The 25,545-nt window shown below is 33.8% G+C and overlaps 2 protein-coding genes and 1 pseudogene across 2 annotated transcripts; 2 read left to right on the top strand and 1 right to left on the bottom strand.

Moving 5' to 3' along the window:
- Nucleotides 1-7,593: 7,593 nt before the first annotated feature.
- Nucleotides 7,594-9,609, top strand: LOC142505634 (PTI1-like tyrosine-protein kinase At3g15890; annotated as a pseudogene).
- Nucleotides 9,610-11,579: 1,970 nt separating this feature from the next.
- LOC142505635 (homeobox-leucine zipper protein HOX18-like) lies at nt 11,580-13,092 on the top strand. The gene is made up of 3 exons (XM_075618700.1): nt 11,580-12,325; nt 12,459-12,538; nt 12,657-13,092. The coding sequence occupies exons 1-3, from the start codon at nt 11,972-11,974 to the stop codon at nt 12,991-12,993; spliced, it is 771 nt and encodes a 256-aa protein (XP_075474815.1). The 5' UTR covers nt 11,580-11,971; the 3' UTR covers nt 12,994-13,092.
- A 3,217-nt stretch (nt 13,093-16,309) lies between these two features.
- Nucleotides 16,310-23,347, bottom strand: LOC142505225 (diacylglycerol kinase 4-like). The gene is made up of 12 exons (XM_075618114.1): nt 22,883-23,347; nt 21,757-21,879; nt 21,501-21,638; nt 21,330-21,415; nt 20,538-20,625; nt 19,270-19,345; nt 19,110-19,192; nt 18,368-18,438; nt 17,757-17,834; nt 17,516-17,603; nt 17,273-17,389; nt 16,310-16,729 (listed from the first exon to the last, which is right to left on the bottom strand). The coding sequence occupies exons 1-12, from the start codon at nt 23,213-23,215 to the stop codon at nt 16,571-16,573; spliced, it is 1,440 nt and encodes a 479-aa protein (XP_075474229.1). The 5' UTR covers nt 23,216-23,347; the 3' UTR covers nt 16,310-16,570.
- Between the last annotated feature and the right edge of the window lie 2,198 nt (nt 23,348-25,545).

Genomic DNA, 25,545 nt, shown 5'->3' with positions numbered 1-25,545 from the left:
TATTTATAAATTTGTTAATTCAAATTCGTTGTCATTATGTTTGTTTCCAAATACCATATTATAATATCGAGTTCAATTTTAAACTTTGTGTATAATATTAAAATTTTATTTAAAAAATTTATTTACGGTTTTAGAAAAATGTCATCAAATTTATCAACCGTTATTTTATAAGTTGTTGCTATAATTAGAAATAGTTATGTATAAAACATTGTTGCTAGCTTTAATGGCATTTTAATGATAATTCGTAGCAACAATTAACAATTGTTTTCAAATGAATCCGTCATTGCACACTAACAACAGTTTCTGTAAACCATTGAAACCTTTTGCACCAGCCTTGTTAGTCTGGCATGCTCCAAATAACTACTTTACCGCCCAATTGCTTACCCAGTTTTTTCGACAATAAAAAACATATGCTTATCCATTTTTTCGACAATAAAAAAACGAGCTAATTAAATTGTTGTTTATTTTAACAACGATTTACAAACAAAATGTTGGACAAGTAAAAGACAAATACACCATTAAAAAATATCATCGCTAAAATATCACCTATTTTAATCTTATGAAGATTCCTCGACGATTTAAAACATCGTTAAAAATCAGTTTTTCTTGCAGTGGAATTATTAAAAATATCGTTAAACTATAAGTTTTACACATTGATGCAAAATTACGAAAAATTTTATTTACTTTAACCAATAAAATTTTCATTACTATATACGTATGTTTTAAACAAATAATTTTAGTTATTTTGGAAATTCCAATTGCTTTGTTTATATTTAACTTTTCCCATTATAGATGTACGATAAATAAATCTATAATATAACATAAGATTTCAATATTTTAAGCTGGATTTTCTATATATGCTTTTTATTTCATCTGAAAACTTATCTTTGACTAAATGTTTAACAAAAAAACGATTTTGAAATTCTGAAATATAATATTTTTTTAATAAAAAATGTACAAACAAATAAAGTTTCTATTTCATACCACACACACATCTTTTATATGAAAAAACAAATAATCTAAATTATAGATGAATATATTAAATTCATATATTATAATAAAATTACAAATAATAATACTATAATTTTTTTCCCTAGAAATATAATACAATTTTAATGAGCCATGAATATATTAAAAAATTTGAGCTCAACTCGCTTATAAACACAACAAATTCAAAGATTCAAGAATTTGGCTCGGCTAAGCTCGATTGCTTGCCTACTTGTATGTGGCTTTATTTATCTATTTCTTCCTCCTCTTTTAAAATATATATTTTATCACTAAAATGTCTGTTAGTAGGCTCATGTGTAAACTATTACAAAAAATTGATAGTTTTGATATTTGCTTTATATATTTCACACTTTTACTTATAACAGATATAAAAAATCTATTAAGTTTATTTATTATAAATAATTTACAAATTTAAAAAGAGTACAATATTTTTATTCTAAATATATTTTACAATTTTTAAATATTAGATGACAATTTATATTATGATTATATATATTATCATTTATATTTCTTAATCTCATTTAGGCTTGTCAACAACTAAAACAAACTCGTGAGCCATGAATATATTTTAAAACAAAAAATGAGCTCGTCTTGATTATAAATACATCCAACTCATATACTCGATAATCCATTTCGGCTCAGCTCACCTCGATTACTTGCCTACTTGTATGTGCCTTTATTTATTAATTTTTATTATCTTTTTTAATACTTATATTTTATCCTTCAATGGTTCATTCGTAGTCTAATTAATCATCTGTTAGATTTTATATATATATCTTATTTATATATTTTAAACTTTTATTTATAACAGTTATAAATTAATTTACAAAATTTATTTATTAGACTAAAATTATGCATTTAACTAAGAATACTATTTTCCCTACATTTAATTCAAATTTTAATATCTATTTACATTTTAGCTTTATTTTTGTTAAGCTATTTTAGACACGATAAAATCTGAATAAGCTCGTAAGTCATGAATCTATTCTTTAAATAAAGCTTCAGTTCGACTCGATTATAATGCGTCAAAATCTTATATTCAAGAGTTCAGCTAGAATCAGTTTTATTACTTGCCTACTTGTCTGATGCTTTATTTGTTAATCTTTTACCTCTTTTGTTAACATCTATATATGATTATTCACATGTTCGCTTTTATCTCAAGATCCAAGTATTAGATAAAAATAAGACTAAAAACTTCGATTTTTGATTTATAAATTTAGCAAAAAAATATAAAGGACTCAAGTAAATTTATTTTAATATAATTACGAATTAAAATAAGAATATTACATTTTTTTGCAAAAACATATTTCGGTTTTAATAAAATAAATAGCTATTAAAATTTATGCTCTATATTTCTTAAGTTCATTGTGAGCCATGATGTTTTCTTAAAACAAAGTTTGACCTCTGCATGATTATAAATGAGTCTCGATTACTTGCCTACATTCATGTGGCTCATTTTTTTTCTTTACATTTCAATTTTATTAACGCTTATTTTAAAACCTATATTTGATACTTATTTAAATAAAATATGCATAATATCTACTTCAATTTATTTCTTTTCACATCGTATATAAAAATGTTATTTAAACAAAAGAATGGTGTACACATTCAAAACGTTAAAATAAATAGTGGGACGGCTGGATGGAAAACCAAACAATGAATGAGGTTTACTTAAAATAATTGCCTTTCAAATACTGTATATGAAAGTTGCTCAAGAATAGACGGTTCCAAATATTAATAGCAATATGTGATACATACCGTTATATATGCAGTAAACGTTTTTTAATTAATTAACACATTTATGCTACTTTGTTTCTTGGAAATGATTAACACATGCTTGACTGTGTAAACATTGCAATTACAACATCCCATTCGAAAGATTGCAAACATCGATTCCTGACATGGATAAACCCGGCAGCCTCACACACAACCCAGAAACTCAGATTGCTACAGGTTCCATAACAATCAAGAAGTCGACACTCATTGACAATCAGGTATGTAATTTATATTTTATTCCGACCAAGCATCGTAATATCGTCACTTGTATCAAAATAGGACCGTCTTCACATTTTTTTATATTGCTTCACTGAGCGGAAATCAACATCAGCTTCATATCTATTTGGAATACTCCTACGTTAGCCTTCATGTGGGTTACCCATTGCTTTCTATATATTTGTATGGAAGTGTGATTTACTCTCTTATGTTCTCGAATGTGATCTCCCAGTTTAAAACCTTGTTGCAATAGAAGTTTTTCACAGATCATAAGGTAAAGAAGCCAATCTATGGAGCGTATGTGTTTTATCTTATATTTATCCTCTGTGGTAGGCACCCTTTTTGGGTTCAAACCGAGTGTCGTATTTTTTCGAAAGTTCCTGAAAGCTAACCCACTTTTCGGTGAAAATGCATGTGTTGCCATTTTTTCCTTTTATTAAGTGATTATTGTATTGAAATTCTTGGAGAAGGTTGACAGAAACTATCTCTATACACGTCATTCTCTGAACTACGATTGTTTGTATTATTTGGTTTCGGATAAATAATTTTGCGAACTTTCTTTTATTTGAAAATTTCTCCAAAAAACTCTCCTAACTCGTACGTTGTATAAAAATACTGTTTTTATCATTATTGATCTCTTTCTATTGTGCTAAGCCTTCCATTTGTTTTATTTAAGGAAATGGCTCTCCGTACTCGTGCTGGAATTCCCCAACGTATGCGCGATCTCGCTCTCAACGAACACGAGATTGCGATAGCAACCCTTAGAGCTCAACTCTATGAAGAGAAACAAGAACATCAAGAGCAATTGTTGCGCATAGACTTGGCATATGAAGACTTAAAGAAGGAGAAACATGAGTTAGAAGAAATCAAGGACAATCTTGAAGCTGACGTGCAAAGGTTTGCATACTATCTCAATTCAGAAGAAATACAACATAAGATGACCAAGAACGAACTATACGCTTCCCAAACCATAGTCCATGAACTGTATAAATTACGTGAGAATATGGTAAAGGAAGCCCATTCACTCCAGGACCAAATTAAACAGATTGTGCTGACAGAAAACCAACGCCGTCACATTAAACAAATATAATGGGACACTTGGATGCAAAACCAAACAATGAATGAAGTTTAATTAAAAACATTGTCCTTTGGAATTTTTTCACAAGCCGTTGATCAATAAATATATGTGTTACATACAATCTTTTACGTTATGTAGAAAACGTTTATTTACATAATTAATACATTTATACTTCTTTATTTTGTGGAATTCATTAACCATTGTGTTCGTAACCTTGCTACATATAAATACCAATTATAAGTTGGCACCAATTACATCACCCCATTCGATTCATTGCAAACATCCAATTTATTCTCACATGGTGAAACCCAACAGCTTCAAACACAAACAAGAAACTCATATGGCTACACCCAACAGCTTCAAACACAAACAAGAAACTCATATGGCTACACCCAACATTGTCATGATTAAAGATCTTAAGGAAAATCAATCTGATGTCGTCATCGAAGCTCTGGTTCTTCGACAAGGCTATGAAACCGAAACAAATAAAGGTTCCATAAGAATCAGAAAGTCAATACTCATTGACAAGCAGGTATGTAATTTGAATATTATTCCGACCTCGCATCGTAATATTGTCACCTATATCAAAATAGGTCCATCTTCACAATTTTTTTTCATCTTCGCTTAGCTGAAATCAACATCATCTTAATATATATTTATGGTAACCATACTTTATCCTTTATTTGTGTTATCATTTGGTTTCTGTTTATTTGTAGGGAAATATGATTTACGCTATTATGTTCTCGAATGTGATCTCACAATTTAATACCTTGTTGCACACCAATAAAACCTACTTGATTTGTAATCCACTGGTGAAGAAAATGAACTTCAACTATGTTAATGTCAACCCGAGCATCGAACTTACTATCCAAACAAGGTCTGTGATTACTGAATTTCAAGCTATTCGACCAACGCTGCCAATGGGTATCAACTTCAAGAGATTTAATGAAATCACTCCTAAGCTTATTGCAAATGAAGACCAACGTAAGATTCATCTTCGACAATTATTTCAAATTGTTTTCAAAAAATGCTTCATTAACTTTGTGCTAACTTTGCAGATATAATTGGTTTTGTCAAAAACGTTCAACCACTTCGTAATTTCACGAGACCGAAGACCGGAACAATTGGACATTTACGAGATATCGTCCTCATGAATGAACGGTTATTGATGATAAACGATGACTAACTACATCCTTTTCTTTGCTACTATTCTTTACCCTTTTTCAGGTACACACTTTTAATGGTTATATTTTCAACAGGTACGAAACTATAGCTATTGGCTTGTGGGATGATTTAGCTGTCAATGAAGGCCAGTTGATGAAAAAAAATGAGGCTCTTGCACCTATTGCGGCTATATGCAACCTCAGAATGCAAACACACAATAGTTATACTAACCATCGACTCTCTTTATTATTTCATCATGCTTACAAATAATAACTTTCGTTTCTGCTCTTGATGTTAGATGTTTCTCAATTGAAATCTACACCAACAACATATGTTATACTCAATCCACAATGCTCCAGAGCAATTGAACTTACCGAATGGTAAAATCACTTTTAATATCTCTTCATCGTGAAGCATTGCATCTATTTTTAGCTATGTTTCAAGCTCATAATCTTTTGCGCCGAGCTAATATATGTATCTAAAAGAAACGATTTTTTCGCGTGTCATGTAGAAGATTTAGAACATTTATATTTTTTTACTTAATGATATATTCCCGTTCTTCATTTACGTTATTACATAACGGGATACAAATATCAGGTTGCACGCGACTGACACTATGCATGGAGTGAATGAACTTTGGACCAAGAAAAAGTTTGCTGAAGCAGTCGAAGTAACTCTAGAACAACTTGCCAAAAAATGGAACACGCTGAATGAGGTTTTATTTGTTTCAGATTCATTGCATCATATTAACCACTTCTTATATCTTAACTATGAAATCAACAAATACTATAACTACATTACTGCACATAAAGAATAAAAATATGTTGACGAGTTTGTAAGAAGCAGCGGGGAAATTCACCTACTGACTTAGTCTATCTCATTTTTTGTATACTTGCGTTTATCAATTCTATTTTAACTATTTAATTGACATTATAAATCACCAAGAATAAGAACCAAATTTCTAAATACTTTCATTAATTCTTCAACGTTTATGATGACCCTTGTTCACTTATATCAATTTTGTGCTCTCGAAGTATTATGCATGATAATATAAAACATCATGAAAAAATATATGAACAAAATAACTAAATCTGCTCTCTCTGTTTTTTTTTTTAGAACAACTACTACTGTGTTCAGGGAAGAATAAAGAAGTTCGAAAACAACTCATCTCTATTTTATGATGCGTGCAACCATTGTAACAAATCTGCGACAAAGACAACAAGTGGAATGTCTTGCATTGACTGTAAAAATATACCCATTGAAATAGTTCCAAGGTTTTAATTAACTCTACTTTCAATTTTTGTTAAATATATCCTGATTACTACATACAATGATGGGCCTATTATATACGATCTCAGGTATAAACTTAGTGTGTTGATTGAAGATGGAACAGGCATCGCAAAAGTAACTATGTTTGGAGATATTGTTACAATGTTCATTGGCTGTCCTGTCGAAGAATTCATCAAAACTCGCAATAAGGTAGGAAATAATACGTATAAAATATGTTTACTACTTATCAGAAACGAAAAAAAAAAAACATTTTTACCTCATCATATCATTTGGAAGTATATAATCTAATGTTCATAAATCTCACTTATGGTGCAGGACATCGATGATATCATCACTCCTAACACAGAAAGTCATAGATTTCTGTTAAAATTGGATAGGACTGTCACAAACAGTGAAGACATGGTTTCAATAATTGCTGAAAGTGTTCAAAAACCACGCCCGATTCACTCCAAAAATATCCCAACAAAAAAACAGAGATCGTTAAGACGTCTAAATAATGCAAGCAAAGATAGAGCAAAGAGCTACGCTTCCACATCTTCGAAGAGAAACGTTCCCATTACAAGTGAATCACACGACATCAATATAGAATGTGATGACGACGAGCTTCTTAAGGAGTATACAAAATGAATTAAGCGACGGACTTCGTGCAAAAAAACAAACACTGCTTCTATCACGACCAAATAAAGGATACGTTATGAGATTTCTTATTGTGTTGTCAACACTCGTTTAACTTTTCAATTGTACTCGTTTCACTTTTTATTTAACTACTTTGTATACTTTTTGTCTTATTTGTATGAATTCAACATCTCATATAATATAATTAGTTATAAAAATGTTTTGTTCTATTGTCTTAAAAATTCTATCACACGTGCAACGCACGTGCATCTTCCTAGTATATATATATATGCTTTAAACTTAACAAGCTCCGCCGGCTGAGGGCGGCAGTGCCAGTTCGAGGATGACAAATTTGGCATCATCAGTGAAAATACTACTTCAAAACAATCGAAAATCTCTAAGAAAACTTGTCTGATTTCGGACTCAGAAACCCTGTAAGCCAAACAATGGGATCATCCCTGAGTTGCTGTGATTCCGAAAAAGTTGAGGAAGGGTACGTTCAAAAACAAATTATATATAATTTTATTTTGTCATATATATAATATAATTTAAGAATATTCATTTTTTGGGGGGGTTTTTTCGGCTGACATTCAGTGGAGGAAATTGCAATACATGGAGAATTTTCACGTACAAGGAGCTGCATTCTGCTACAAATGGTTTCTGTGAGGATTACAAGCTCGGAGAAGGAGGCTTTGGAAGTGTGTATTGACTATTGGGGCAAAACATCAGATGGACTTCAAGTAAACTTATATAAACCATGCATGTTCTTTGGATATTCAAAATAAAGATTCGATTTTTCAAAATTTTCATCAGAATTTTTTGTGGAAAAAATTAAAATCACAAAATTTCCGCAATATCACCACTATTAAAGAAATCAAGGTCGCATCGCTCCTTTTACCAAGAGCAGCAATACAGAGAACTTGTTAATAACTTGAGAAATCATATTTATTAATATGAAATTAGTTCATATAATGGAGTTTGGTTAGAAAAAAATAAATATTAGGATTGCATGTTTTGGATATGAGAATATTTTATTGATGCTGATTTTTCTGCAATTTTCCATGTATATATAAATTCAGATAGCGGTCAAGAAACTGAAGTCTATGAACTCGAAAGCCGAAATGGAATTCGCAGTGGAAGTTGAGGTACTTGGAAGGGTGAGACACAAGAATCTGTTAGGCCTTAGAGGCTACTGTGCCGGGAATGATCAACGTCTCATCGTATATGACTACATGCCGAATCTCAGCTTGCTCTCTCATTTACATGGTCAGTTTGCTGGAGAAGTTCAGCTTGATTGGAAGAAGAGAATGAAAATTGCACTTGGATCTGCTGAAGGCTTGTTGTAAGATTCTTGTCATGCTAACATTTGAATAATTAGTCGTGTCGATGGCTGAAAGCTCATCTGACATCAAGATATCAGGTTTAGGATGAGGTCTGGGATTCGAGACTCAACCGCAACTCTTTTCTATTGTATTTTAAAATTATTCATTATGACATTATGTTATCAAATTTTGATATAATCATACAATATTTTAAAATTTAATAAAGGAAAAACAATGTCTCTGTAGTAAACCATAACCAAACCTTTATGTGTTTCTTGATTAATTTTTTAAAAAGGAAACATTTTCCATAAATAGTTTGTGCAAGTAAAGGATTTATTATTTGTAAATGAAAATTGAAATAATATGTCTTTCTTCCCTCATGATATTTAGGTACTTGCACCATAAGGTGACACCCCATATCATTCACAGAGATATCAAGGCTAGCAATGTGCTGTTGGACTCCAATTTTGATCCATTAGTGGCAGATTTCGGGTTCGCAAAGCTGATCCCGGAGGGTGTTAGTCACATGACTACACGCGTAAAAGGCACGTTAGGATATCTCGCGCCTGAGTATGCGATGTGGGGAAAGGTTTCCGAGAGTTGTGATGTCTACAGCTTTGGAATTCTGCTGCTAGAGATGGTCACCGGAAGAAAGCCTATTGAGAAGCTTCCCGGTGGCATTAAACGGACCATCACGGAATGGTCGGAGCCATTCATATCTAGAGGGAGGTTCAGAGATCTCGTAGATCCTAGGCTACGGGGGAATTTCGACGAAAATCAGTTGATAAGGACGGTAAATGTCGCTGCATTGTGTGTTCAAACTGAGGCAGAGAAAAGGCCTAACATGAAGGAAGTGGTAAGCCTTCTTAAAGGGCAGGAACCAAATCCCAAGGGATCGAATGCGAAGATCAAAAGTTTTCGATACGGTGAAGATTTGATGGATCTTGATCAAGCTAGTGACAATGAACATAATGGCTACGGAGACGAGAGCGGCGTATACGGCGTGTTCGGTGACTTGGAGACGCAGAAGATGAAGGATACTTATAACAGAAGTTATGGAAAAAAAATATAAGACATGTATCAACTTGAGTTGTTATCATCTTGATTTATACTTTGTTATAACATGCAGTGGGACTTTAAAGGCAATGGTTCTTTCATTTTTATTTTTGTGTTTTTTTTTCCTGGTGGAAACAATTTGATTTATAATTATTTGTGAGTTGATTATCTTCATGAAATTTATATTAACATTGAAAATGTTAATACCATGATTCTGTCAATACAATTAGTGCATTTTCCACCATGTTTCAATCAAGAAACTTGATGTTCAAACATTTATATTTGGTGTAAAGTTGGACTTCTACTTGATAAGGAAGTGGAATCATGTTATGCATGAAAAATGGAAACGAAAGTTCGACGAACTGTACACCTAGCTGTTAACATTGAATAGTACATGATTAACATGAGGGAAGAGATCGATGCTTAATTGTTGAAGCAGGTATACACTCATTCAGGAAATCCAATGCAACAAACAAAACAGCCACAGTCAGTCAGTCATGAACTTTTACGAGGTCTATCGAGTTTTCAAACGACGGATCACCACCAAAACTAACGTCTTCTAATACATAACACGAGGGTGTTGTTATTTCGATTAATTCGTGGGACGATTACGCCAGTTCGCTTCCAATTTCAGCCCCACTAACTAGAGCTGTGTAGGCTGGTAGTCGACTTTTACACAGAACGAACTTGAGGAATGTGGCTGGTTTTGAGAGTATTATGCACCTGCAAAAAGTTCGAGGAATGTGGCTAGTTTTGAAAGTATTATGTACCATGACCAAATCTAGCTAGGATATAATTAATCAATTCTCTATGGAAATTGAATATTGAATATACATTTAAATTCAATCATCAGACAAAAACGTTAGGGAATGAATGTATTCAAATGCATTATATATAATATATTTATTTAGTTTTTCTTTTTTCATATGAATAGTTCATTATTAGTTTAAATGACTCACACTTGACTCCAATAGTGTATTATTTAGTGTCCATGATTTGAAGTGTGTAATTTGGGATGGAGTGTTTAATATATTTTCTAATATAATATTTTAAACTTTTTGCTCTATCGTGTGTAGTATCACATCAATACTCCCGATGACAATGACTAATTGCTGTAAAAAAAGAAACTAAAAATATTAGATTAAAACAGAAATACGATAACACAGAGGACCCAAATGGTAAAAAAACAAATACATGAGATCAAAAAAGTAGTTTTCCCTTTTTATCGGGAATGGGTAAATAGGAGTTAATTTCCCTAGACTCTTAACCAAATAGGAAAAAAAAAAAAGAAGAAAAGTGAGAAGTATGCAATAAAAAAGATTTGAGGTTGTACTTGGATGAAAAATATTTGATTTCGAAATAATGATTTGTTTTAAGAAGGATTTGAACTACATATTTCAAACTACAGTACTCATCTTTTTGTTTGTTCAAATCTATCGTAATTATTATTGAAATTACATAATTTTATATAAAGTGAATTTGAGTTTCATTCTAATTTGTTCATCCAAACTATTCAAAGAATTTGAAATTCACTAATCCACCAATAATAACCTAAAGTTGCAATTTGGATTTATGGTTTTGAAGCTAAGATTTCGAGTTCATAATAACAAATCCATTAGTTTGTTTGGATAAATCCACTTGACAATTGATTTTAAATCCCAACTGGTTATTTTTTTAATCAACATGGTAGATTTCAAATACATCTCAATATAAAGTTATTCCAAATCTTTACTTGAAATACTCCATCAAATCCAAATACAACCTCACGTAATTTGTCATTAATTTCTCAAATGATTTTCTTTTTCACTTTCAAAACTTACTTCCCTTGATATCATACATCACTCCCTTTCCAAAAGAAAAAAAAACCAGTACATTCAAAACATAAATAAAATAGCATACATAACTTATACAATATATATATATATATAATAATATCTTGTGTTTAAAAAAAAATTTTAATGCATCACCATAAGTCTAATCAATGGATCTTTTCTTATGTCATGCTTGATGGTTACAAGTTGATTAAAATCACAATAATTAACCAATTTGACCAATTTCACATAACATAACTTAATAATGCATAAAAAAAACCATTAATTCCACCTTGTGTTGTTCTTGCTAACAAAAGATGAGTCAAATTGCCATTAATCTCTATCAAAACAGTAATTAATTGATTCCATTTAAGTGGCTAATTAAGTTTGTTTGGTTTCCTCCAATTAGTCATTACCCTAACGCATGCCATTATTATTGGCCTCTTTTCTTTGACATTAATAATTACTCTATATAATAAATTCATAATTAAAATGTATTTAACTATTTAACTCATAATAAAGCCATATAAATTAATCCTCAAGCTAACAACCCCTTCCTAATCTCATCTCATTGACAAGAGAAGAGGAAGGGAAAACAAGAATCACCCTAATCAATTTTCTCTTGTTTTTCATCCATGGAAGAGAAAGATGAAGCATCCAGTATCAAACTCGAGCTCGACTTAGGATTAGGCTTAACCACGTATGAGCCGAAAAGGGATAACTTGAAGAAGAATAAGAGGGTGCTTTTTCTTGATCTTTCGATCCCGCTTCACCAAAATGGTCATGATACCGAGTATTCGAGCTCGAGCCCGAAATTCATGCAAGTGGATGAAAAACAAGGGAGCAAGAATAGGATTTTCAATGGTAGCAAGGCCGATGATTGTGAAAGAAATTATTCCAAGAATTGTGGCAGAAAGAAGCTGAGGCTCGACAAGGATCAGATCACTTTGCTTGAAGAGAGTTTTGAACAGCTCTCTTCTCTTACAATGGTGTGTATATATATATATATATATATATATATATATATATTGAAGATTTATATCAAAAGCACAGAATTTAATACGGTTTTCTAATAAGAAAAATTCAGATTAGATTAAAAAATAATTTTTGGTGGGCATGCAGGCTCAGAAACGGATACTAGCAGAAAGATTGAATCTCAAACCTAGACAAGTTGAAGTTTGGTTTCAGAACCGAAGAGCGAGGTTGTTAAATTTCTTCTTTTCTAATAATCAAAAAATATATTTCTTCCATTTCTTAAATTGGATTCGAATAATAAAAAAGAAATTTATGTTATTCCTTGCATTATAACTTTGAACGCAGGATAAAACTGAAGCAAACCGAGATAGACCGCGAGTTCTTGAAGAAGAACTGCGAAAGGCTCAGCGACGAGAATCGACAACTAAAGAGACAACTGTTGGAGCTTCGATCACCAGCTAAAACAGAAAACCCATCACCGCCACCTGCGGCAGCGGCTCCGTTGCTGCGGCAGTTTTTGCACCCAATGACTAAGGCCGTGGCGGCGGCGCTTAAAACGTGCCCCTCATGTGAGAAAACTTGGAACAATAGGGGCGGCTCGAAACAAGAAACGGCGGCAGCAGCCGTTATGGAAGTGGGCCATGGAGATAAACTAAACAGCCGAGCCGGCTTGGAAAGCTAGGGCTTAAAGGTGGATATAGAAGAGCAAATTAAAGATAAAGAAATGTGTGTTAATGATTATTATTCATCAATTTTCATATAAAAAATATTAATTTATGGTAGATAATTTTTTATAATGATATTACTTATTAGAGGTAGTCGGTACGGTACATCGTACCGAAATTTCGGAATAACATATACTGTACCGAAATTACCGATATGAGAAAAATGATATTGTTATCGTACCGATTTTTCGGTATAAAGTTTCGGTATGGTATATGTAACATACCGTCATACCGAAAGTATATATAAAAAAATTCATTCTCTTGTTATTCTAAGACCAGTGATCACCGATACTAAACAAATCCATCAAAACAGTCAAAGAGATCAGCAATGATATATACAAAACAAATTCATCAAGACAATAAACATCAATCGCAACATGTACTTGGAGATTCAAGACATCAATAAACACCAATAAACTTCAACCGCAACATGTGCGACTTCATCATCCGCTATCTTTGCAACAATGTCTAAGGTCATGTGATTTCTGAAGCCTGTCAACTTTTTAACAAGTCGAGGCTCAGCATCCAGTCATCTAGCTAGCTTAAGGTTAGACGACATATATAAGACTTCTCAACAGTTTAAATTCTCAACTATGAGTCGAGTTACTTCACTTAACTTTGATTTGAACTATTCCATCATGATGAGTCCAAACAGAAGTTAAATTATTTACTTTGGTACAGTATCGATATATATCATTTTATACCAAAAAAATACCTTATATTTTTTAAAAATTTAACTTTATTATTTTAAAATATTATATATTTTTTAATTTATATATATTATTTCGGTATATATACCGAAAATTTCAAATTTCATACCGTTATCATACCAAATATTTCGGTATCGGTACCATACCGTATCGAATATTTCGATAAATTCGGTATTTTTCAGTACGGTAACCTCGGTATACCGAAAATTCGGTATTTTTTCCACCCCTACATGATATACTTTCATATTGGCTAATATTTTTTAATATACAAATATATATGGCATACAAGTAAATCTTGTATATATAATTAGCATATGCATATGTGTAAAAAAATATTAATTGGATGAGCAAGTTTTCTATGTTTCATCACATCCAATAGATGAGTGACATTTCATCGATGCTCATACAAATGTATATAATAGGTATGCAGCATATCAAAACTATATATAATTGATGGTTTTAGAAGAAAAAAAAACCAAACATACTATTTAGGTTTTGGAATATTAACCACAAGGCTTTAAATAAATTAATTTACAGAATGTGCATAGTTTGGGAATAAAACTTTTAGGCTACGTTTGGTACGAGGGATTAGGTGGGTTTATAGTTTTTTAACTCACCTAATCCAATGTTTAGTATGATTTTTATTTAACCAAGTCAATCGCAAATATAAATGATTAGGTTATATTAACTGGGATAAAATATTCACTCCTCATCCCCTAAGATTATTTATCCAACTCTTAATCCATATTATTTTTCCAATTTTACCCTTCTCCTATATCAAAACTCACCACCACCTACCGCCGCCGCCGCCGCCGGCCGACTTCCGTCAACTGCCAACCGACTGCCGGTCGCTGCCGTCGAACGTCGGTCGTCAGTCACCACACCGTCGCCGCCGAAGTGGATGGGCAATTTTGTCAATTCACCAAAAGATTCTTAACTATCCTATTTTAACAATCATATCAAAGATAATATTATTTATCATTATATATTGTATTCCTACTTCAATCATTCTTTTTATCATTTCTCTCTTGATCATTTCATAATTTTATCCTCCAACCAAACGTAGCCTTATTTTGATACCAAACTGTGTTCATCGTAAAATAGTTTATTTCAAATTGATAGCATACGTATACATGTTCCAATTACCATATAATGTAGCATAGAAAATTATAATTTTGGTTGTGTATAATCTTTTTGTGGTATCATATTTCAGTCTTAAACATTTATTTTTCATTTTTTTAAACAATTTTAGCCATTTTGCTATGAAAGTAGTGATGTGATACCGCACAAATTGACGCCAAAAAGATCTAAAATTTCAAGAAAAAGATATAGAGATAGCATATTATGACTAAAATTTAATAATATAGATAACCAAAATCATAAAGAGATATATACGACAAAATTATAATTTCCCGTAATGTAATAAATATAGCATTTTTTTTAAAGAAAATGTCTAATATATGTTGACGCATATGAAAATGTGGGAAATATATTTTCAGAATAGAAAATAGAAACCGAAATTAAACTAGAAGGAAAATGGTTAATTTGCATGATCAATTATATAAGTTAGGCACGACGATATTATTGCCAATATATATAATTTGATTGCATAAAATTTAGAATATCAATAATGACATTCGTACGTTTTTTTTAAATTCAATATTGAAAATGCATTAGGTAAATATTTTATTATTAAATAAACTATTATTTTTTGTATGATATTAAATTTATTTACGCATATATCTAGATATATAGTAGCATATAATATAGATTAATTAAATATAATAAAACTTCAAAATAAAAGAATGGTTGCAAGTAGACGACTCTAACCATATTTATTGCTATTATAGCCTTTAGACTCGATATTATTCTCATTTATTTGCTAATGAGTGCATAGTTCCCTTGGCCACATTACTAGCTAACTACTTGAAATGAGAAAACTTTTATAATTAAATTTATAACTTCTTTTTTTTATTTTCTATGTTGTAATTTATATAACCTACTTCGTAATTCCATTATTACATTTTATTAAATGGTTAAATCTTTATTAGTAATTTCTTTGGTACTATTATCTTCAATAGTTAACACATACATTTTAGGAAAAGTTGCAATTTTGAAACATGAATTTATATTTGTATTTTGTGGTTTTCATATTTTATGTTGACAAAATTTGATCTAAGCTAGCTATGTATCTTTAAATTTTTTATAATTTCAGTCATTTATTTTTTCAATTGTGATAATTCTTCAACGATAGTATTGATATAGTGGTGTGTGTTAGCGCTCCGGGGCGGAGCCAAAGGCTCCTATACTCGGGCTTTAGCCAGGTTATCCAATTTTTTTTAAAAAAAAATTATATGTAAACTTTATATAATTTTAGAATAATATAATATTAGTCCGGGTAGATCAATTTAATATATTAAAAATTATAGAGTTGAAAATTTTAGCCCGACGGAGCCATATTTCTGGCTCCGCCACTGGGCCGCTCCCCCAATGTTCAACTTTGCAAAAAGTTGTATGTGTATTCCTCATGGGTTCTAGCTTGACTGTTCTTGCAGTTCATGGCTTCATGTAATATACAGTAGAAAGATGGTCCCATTGACTTGCAAAAATACATACCTCGTTCAATGAAACGAAATGAACATAACCTGGTATCTGTAGGCTTGATTGGACTACAGAAAATTCCCTAAGCAACAGATTAGATACAAGGCCAAATATTTGATATGTACAACAATCTATTGATGCTTGAACATTGGCTTCACAAAGTTACTGTCAGAAGCCTTCACTAAGGGGGGAGAAACTTTACAGAGAAAGAGTTGCAGTTCCGTTACTCTCCTTTGACCATAACAGACTGATGTTGTACCCGTTTCATCTCCACGAAAGTTGAGAACTCCTTGTCCATGGGTTGTTTCCAGGGTTCACCATCTATCTGCATGTATGCCTCTGTCCATTCTCCTCCCCTGAGTTCAAACCGAATAGCTGAGGCCTGGTAATCACAGTATGTAATGCGTAAACAGTCAATCAAAACCATAAGAGTGCTTATGATGAAACTATTTTAATGCGTGAGAAAGAACTTTATACCAAGAAAAAGTGAAGATGAAAAAAGAATGGCTTCCCATGTGTACTAATTGTTTACAAGAGCTAGAATTTTCCAACATGCGCTGGCTTCTAATGAAACAAATTTGCACGACAATAAAGCATTTTTTGGCAAATTAATTGATGATGTATTATTCAATATTAAAAAAAAAATAATTGAGGCTCGCACACAACTTGTGGATGCAAGTTTCCAAATTCAAAATTATTCTTCAAGGATTGAAGTGGATTAGGGCTTCATGCCCTGCTTTGAAGTACATAGCAAACTTTAAAAACTGAGCAATTCCAACTTCATGGACACCGTTTTCAAATTCAACATCATCCTGTGAACTAGCGATGGAAAGCATGCAGCTTCTAAAATGCTAATTTTACCAATAGATAATGACTCATGAGAAATGATGCTCTTGTAGAGAATTTTGAAATTTTAGTTCCATACCTGGGCTATGTGTTTTGCCGAGATCAATTCAACCATAACCATTGAAGCATGCCAACCATGTTTCAAACCAAAAACTTCCAGCAAACCATCGTCAGCATGAGCCTCGACAAAACCTCTCTAGAGGGAGGAATACAATAAATAAAGAAGGGAAAATTAAAAGAAAACCGTTGATTGACTGAACAATCAAGTTGGAACACATGCTAAGTTGTAGAGAAAGTTGTTCAGAGTCAACAATATCTATACCTTTTCTAAATATTCTGGCTTCAAATTGCCCCAAGGATTTCTTCCACTTCCATAGCTAGGAAGATTGAGGACAACTACAGACCTCACACTGGAAGGTCCATGTAAGTCAGATAAGTTGATTCAAATCAAGAAAAGTCCAGAAAATAAATCAAGCGCGAATAAGTTTGCGATTGTTCAAATACAATTGTCAAGTCACTATAAATTTAAGATCCATCAAACTCATTAAAAAAATGAATTTAACCTCGATGGGACAGGGATTTGCTCCCATTGTGAACCATTGACCTTCTTAACATATATCCTTAAGATGTTCTTCAAACCTCTGCACAACACCAATGAGAAAAGTATTGCCAGTCAGTTTCAGCATGTGCAAATGTCAATCTATGAGGAACAAGGAGTAATGCATGCTTTGCAGAACTGACTTGATGCTTGGTTTTTTCAACACTTCGCAATTGAAATTACTTATCAACAAAAAGAAACATGAGATGCCCAATCAGCATCTTCTCTTGTACTAGATCATTGGCCAGGCTCGATCTTTGCCTAACTACTTGACAGTTTTTGTTTAAAAAAGAAGTTCCATTTGTTCAAATGTCAATTTGCCCCCTTGTCCCACGATTTAATAGGCTCAATTTGATTTTCCTCCATGCCGCTTCCGATTTTTATCAGCATAAAGTTGACTGCATAGTGCAATAGCTATGCTTGTTTTGTGATTCCAACTATTTCCGCTGGTTCACAAATATCAGATCTATGCACGCAATCATCAACAGAAATGCTTAGGAAAAATTTTCTTTTAGGAAGTTTACATCGGGACAAATTGAACTCCCATTTTATGAACATATTAGACAGAAATCTAACCTTAAACCTGGATCACTACTGCATGGCGTGAAAAACCACCCCTGCTTGCAACTGTATCCAGAATAAATTAACTGCAGTCAAAAGATCAGCCACACTTTAATGCCAGACTGAGAGTGAAAACTTTTACGTAGCCAACTCGTTTACACAAAATAAAGAAAAAAATTACATGTATATGATTGTTGTGAAATATCATGGTGACAACCGAGCTATGCAGGCACCAGATTAGGTGCAAAACATATGGGAGTATGATTATAAAAAAAATCATAAATGATAACATGATTAAAAGTGTTGTACTTAAATTGTAGCTTCTAGATCAAAATATTCAATTTTGCAAAGCAGGCTTTCCAATCAATAAAATAATGTCTCAATCCTGTTATCACACAAAGTGTCCGAACTCCCAGGCCTTGTTGAAACCTCAAGAGAATTATAGACAGCATATCAGAATGGATGGAGAAAACAATAAAAAATTTGCAATTTATGATGCTTAAAATCTCAACAGTGCATTTCCCCAAATTTCAGCAATGTATTCCTTCTAAACTTAATCTATACTACAAAACGAAACCTGTATGCTTGGCCATATTAAAGGTAACATTGCCATTCTATTAAAAGATTCATGAGATCATGGCTTTTATAATTCCAACACATGGAGAGAAGTAAATGGGTTAAACCTCCCTTTGCTTAATGCTAAGGACAGGGAGGGAAATTATTAATTAATATTGGACTCTGGACGAATAATTTGCACCTTGTTTGAAATAGGACCCTGAGCAAGGTAAGGTCTTTCGTTGCGTAAATGGTGGAAACCATAAGCCACCTGGGCATCCATACCTGATGCCACAAAAACATAGTTATTCTCAGCATGTAACAGCCCAAGAGATGACATTAAAAAAAAACAAAAAACATACCTAAGCTAAAATAATTATAGAAGACTCCCTGATAACAGGAAACGTTTCCAGGTAACTCCTCTTCAACATGTAATTCCTGCATAATCAACAACTTGAAATGGTAACATGAAGACATACAAAACAGCTAAGATTAGATCTTCAGTCAGAGATGATGGAAAACTAAATTAGCTACATTAGTGCCGACTAAATAGTGCCCCGGAAAAAACAAAGATAAATTTTACATGTAACCTGGAAAAATATGGGCCTTAATTAAGGTGGTAATTATATTGGTCATGCAATACATCACAAAATAGACGAGTATAACTGATGCGCAGCATACCGTAACCACTAACCAATTACCATGATGTAATTTTCATGCTATTATCAGATCAAAAAATGGAGTGACGCACCAGAACAGAGCGGTTGAGAGCAGATATCATACTTCGAATTCCGGAACTTTGTTTTTTCTAAATATCATTTCTTTTTACTTTGACAAGTGTCTAACCATAAGTTGATTATTTTCCTCGTAGTACAAGATAATCCACAGTCACACCACTAATAGAAGTTCACAGATACACCTTTCTGTAACAATGCATTCGACGTAAAACAGAATTTGAGAAGCAAAAGAAAAGATAGAAAAAAAAGTTAAGAGTGGAACTAAGATGTAAGTTCAGTGCTTTAAAGGGCACATTGTACTGCACAGTGTCACAGGTGATAATGAATTTAATTCAGGAAGACCGGCCTCCATTTTTACAAAAGAGGGAGACACACAAACTTCATGCATAATAACGATTTTCAATGAATAAAGATCTCACCAACACTCCATCTTGATTGGGTATTGTAATACGTCGGAAAATTTTAATAAGAGCTAATACAAAGTGTATTAAAATTTTAAAAGGAAATGGACAAAGCTAAGGAATTAAGGTCGTCTTACAAATTCATCTAACCAAGAATATGAATATCTAGCATATTATAATTCCAACTCTTACCCAAAAAGCATTATGTGAAGTGTGAACCTGAAAGTTTATCATAAATCCAAGTTGATATTTTCAATAACAAATTTTGTCTAGAGATTTCAAACAAAATATAGTGCTTTTATGTTGAATTTCATAAGATTAAAGTAACTTGGCAATGAAAGTGATAGTTACCATGTGTATAGTGTGTACAAACACTTGCGACATAATTAACTATCATGTCAACATCACCTAATAGTTCTTTTAAATCAAAGTAACTGTCAACTCAAAATAGAAACCCAATAAAAAATAATTAAACTAACTTAAGCCACGAACCTGATCAAGGGGGATTTCTTTTGTGGGCTTTAGGGAATAAGGTATTTCCAAATCCTTCCCAGCTGGCATCGAAATTAAAATTTGCCAACTGCACATTAAAGCATTCATCACACTCCAATGGCAATGCAGCTTAAAAGGAATAAAAATTTAGAGAGTATCATAATTATCAAGACATGACATTTTCAACGAAGATAAAAAGTGCTCTTGGAAAAAAAATTAATGATTTGTGTTGGCAATTTAGTTAAAGAAACTGAAAGGGAAATGAATGACAACATGTATAAGCCATTTTCACTTCAAGATGGAATTAAAAAATAATAATTATAACAAGTAGCTAGGTGACCAGGTTACCTACAATTTTTTTTAAAAGGCACCGCTTATAAAGGATTCGCACCCAAAAAAACCACCTAACTAACAACTGTATTTAACACTCGGTCTGGTAGACCGGGTTTCTTGGTTTCGGTTTATAGCCCATCAAACATGCACTGTGATCCTTCGAATTATACGCATACTCTAAAAGAAGTATGTCGTCATATTAAGTGCATTTAAGAACATAGAGGGACCTCTAATGAAAGTAATGATCATATATTATAGCCACCTGGACCCATTTTCCCTCATTGACTGATCTTTACTAGCACATTACAAAACAACTAGCAGGACATCTGATATATTGAGAAAAGACATATGATTTGCATAAACTCAATACACCTAAATGTATATGAAATAACCTTGTGTATATGAAATAACCTTGATAAAATTCTGAAGATATTAAATTTAACAAAATAAAATATCCACCTGTCCAAATGACCAATAGGACCATTAGCTATCTTGTCAAGAGTTCTTTTGATGGCTGATTTCCAATTAAAAGGGAATGACCCGCCCTTCAAAGAACACTCAAATAATTGCTCAAAGAACATACTAAATGGAATGAGAAGGCAAAACTTAAAAAAGTAATCAGAATCTTACCCAGTTAAAACTCCTCGACAAATCATTTCCTGTCCCAAGTGGTATAATTCCAGTTGGAGGAACTGGCAGCCGGCCTTGTTTGTTAAGCTCTCCAAGACAGCCAAGGACCCAACCAACAGTACCATCCCCTCCTGCCACCTATACAACACCAGAAACACCTCCCAATGTAAGCAATCCACAAACACAAGCAATATTTCAGAGGGAAGTAGCAAGCGGTATCTATTAACATATTAGAAAGTCAGTAGATGATACAAACCACAATCCTAAGTTTTTCACGAATTGATGCGGCACTACCATCTCCAAGACTAGCAAACTTCTCCAGGCAATACAATCCATACTGAACAAATTCGTGAGGCTTCACAACTGAAAGATCAAAAATCTGGCAGCATAGAAAAGGAGAAAATGAGGAACAAATTGCACAGCGCATTTTTAATGTACAACTCTGAAGCACAATATTACAGTTTTTGGCATAATATAAGCAATAAGCCAAATGTCAAAGAAATTTAGGCAACTTTCAATCTCATAAGGATCTCAAAGGATCAGGAACATAACACCAGCGACTATCAAGCACCCAACATCCTGTCCCTTAAATATGAAAAAGATATATAACCACCAATCAGATTTTGTCAAGGGAATTCATCCGCTTTATCAAATATCCAATTTGGAATTAGTAGAAAATGAGAACTTGGAAGCTGAGTTTGAGCATCCTATATTACACTTAACAAAATGGGATGTATGGTACATAGTGGCTTCACATCATTATTTTTAAATATGGTGTATTTCCAAGAATCCTGAAAAGAGGAGTATAATTGCGATTTAAGCAGTAGCATTCTCTGTTGACGCCCATTTTCCTAGCATATTAGCAACTACTTATGAACTGGGAAATAGATTCAAACGACATTGGTCTAAAAGAGACTAAATAGATTCAAACAACGTTGGTCCAAAAGAGAGAAACATAAATTGCAATTATTAACCAAAGTAGATGGCTTGTACGCTGCAAGTTAATTTTGGACGGATTCGCCAGACAAAACGGGATTTCTTTGACCCTATACTCATAATGATCCCACTACAAAGTAAACAATGGTATTTGCAAATGTTTTCACTTCATTGACAAAACGAAGAGCTCATCAGTTGCTCTGAACTTCCACAAATGATTGGAACCGCGCTTCCTATTCATCTTCAAATCCTAATTGGGAAATTATTGGGGGAAAAAATCGAAAAAGAACCTTCAGAAGTACGCAGTACAAATTATACCCAATCCTGAAGGCTACAAATTTCTGTGACATGATTCGTACGTAACACGTACAAATGCGTGCTCACACACGTAGAGTACATGTATAAAATTCGTACTTCCAAAGTCAAACTCTTCGCGTCCAGATTACCTGTTCGTCAGCCATGAGCTCCTTCAGTCGGGCCTTGAGTTCGGGCCCATGCCGCCCGCCGCTCTTTGCATTGATAAACACGACCAAAGGAAACTCCGGCGGCTCAGCTCCTCCCGCCTGAGCCTCGTCGTAAAGCCGAGAAACTGCATCCGATTCAACGTCCTTAACCTGGATCGCCTCCCTGACGGCGAGCCGGATGTACTCCGGGAACGTGATCTTCTTCCTAAGCTCCTCCTTGGTGATACGCACGCCGGCCAGCGTGCAGCCCCGTATGGAGTCAATGACGGATGACCGAGCGGAGCCGACCTGGGTCTGCGTGCCCGGGGAGTCCATTCCGGCGGTAGAAAATGCCGATTCCAACGATTGATCTTCTTCTGGCTCCAGGAAAATTGCAGAAAAGCATACGTGCTCAACGGTTTACCATGTCGCTGGATTCATCAAGAAAAACACCAATACAAAATATTTCTTTTAATAGAATAATTTTTATTATTTATTATATTTATAAACTTTATAATATTTTTAAATTTATAAGATTTTTTAAAAATTATATATTAGTAGTAAATCAAATGCTTATGTGAGACGGTTTCACGGATCTATTTTGTGAGACATATATCTTATTTGGGTCATCCATGAAAAAATATTACTTTTTATGTCAAGAGTATTACTTTTTATTGTGAATATTAGTAGGGTTTACCCGTCTCACAGATAAAAGATTCGTAACACCGTCTCACAAGAGACCTACTCTAATATTAAATCCCTCCACCCCACAAAATTATATAAACTTTATCACATTTTTTCCAATTTTCCATATCCTATCCTATGTGAATAAATGGATTTAAAAGTTCGAACCATCATTTTGTCTTCCCCAAACACTTCTGTTATCATAACTTTTTTGTAAAAATTTTATTGTCCCACCACTGCATACAACTTTATTTTTTTTAATTTTAATATTTTTTGACATGACGTTAATTATAAGTGAATTTATTTGATAAAACAAAAATAGAAAAGAAACAAGTTTGGTAATTTTAGTCCATGTGAGAGAGCATTGTTGATACATTGATTCTCGATAATTTAGTTGATGTATACCATTTTCAGTCAAAAATATACCAAATTGAAGCTCAAGAACTAGGATTCATCTCACCCAAGAAAATTATAATTGCCAATTGATGCGATCCTGACGAAATGGATGAGCAGGGTCGGGTGCTCCACCGGATCGAATCAATAATGTTGCTCAGGAAAATGAGCAAGGTAGATGGATCTGTGAGCTATTGCTTCCACTGTGACCTGCAGACAAGGAGATGAACTCGTGAATGGACGCCGGAGGGGTGTCCTGCGTGGCCACTCCGATGCTTAAGTCAGCATGGTACTTAAGCAAGAAAACCAATGTAACCAAGTGATGGTTGTGATATTGATGTAAATGAATGAATTCATGAATGTCCGAATGTAAAGAGAGAACCTGGTATTTATAGTAGGAGAAATAATGATGACCTCATTCTCCGTGCTACCTACTAATTATAGTAAGACGGCTGAGCACACCCTATATTCTGAGATGTCAAATCTTGCACTAGTCACGTCCAGCCCACTTGATTTATTGACCACTTGCATTAGTGTCAGAGATATGTCGGCTATATACACTGTTTATCGGCGGCATTAAATACTTCACTCATATCGAGGTGACCGAGTAGAATGCCTCCCGGAGGTTTACATGAGAGCCCGGGCATCTGATTGCCCGGGGAGTAGAGCCCAAGCTTGCGCCAGCCCGGCTTCAGAAGAATCCATCCAGCAGATTGACCCTGATTTGGGAATCCATTTAATATCCCGGGTCCTTACAAGGGTATCATCACACATCCCCTAAATAAGCTCAACTCTGCTTGGCAAACATACAAGTCCGACCAGCTCGGCACTCAGATCTTATATGTGGATTTTATATGGGCTCAAAGCTCAGCAGCTATCCCGGATTGGCATGAAGATCATTTACTATGCACTCAGTAGCATACAGCTATATTAGTCACTTAATTTAGCTCAACCAGAGAAGTTTCACTCTACCGAAAATGAATTCGGATTCAATATTTCCAGGTTAGTGATTTGATTTTTAATAAAACTAAAACAGCAGGTAAAGCAAAATCTCTTAAGCCCGGGAGGTACGAGGCCCCGGCACATTATCTTAAGTCCGGGAGGTATGAGGCCCCGGCACATTCTTGAAAGTCCGGGAGATACGAGGCCCCGGCATATTATCTAAGTCCGGGAGGTATGAGGCCCCGCCACATTATCTAAGTCCGGGAGATACGAGGCCCCGGCATATTATCTAAGTCCGGGAGGTATGAGGCCCCGGCACATTATCTAAGTCCAGGGATCTGTACCCTGGCTCGGGGCTCCGTACCTCGACCATTCATGAAGGCCAGGGCTCCGCACCCTGGTTATCTATTAAGTCCAGGGATCCGTACCCTGGCTCGGGGCTCCGTACCTCGACCATTCATGAAGGCCAGGGCTCCGCACCCTGGTTATCTATTAAGTCCAGGGATCCGTACCCTGGCTCGGGGCTCCGTACCTCGACCATTCATGAAGGTCAGGGCTCCGCACCCTGGTTATCTATTAAGCCCAGGGATCCGTACACTGGTCCGGGGACTCGTACCCCGGTCATCTATTAAGCCTAGGGACCCGTG

The sequence above is a fragment of the Primulina tabacum genome, chromosome 10 (genome assembly GCF_025594145.1).
Source record: "Primulina tabacum isolate GXHZ01 chromosome 10, ASM2559414v2, whole genome shotgun sequence".
NCBI lineage: Eukaryota > Viridiplantae > Streptophyta > Magnoliopsida > Lamiales > Gesneriaceae > Primulina > Primulina tabacum.
The sequence above is the reverse complement of the archived record's forward strand: the minus strand, read 5'-3'. Positions and strand labels throughout refer to the sequence as shown.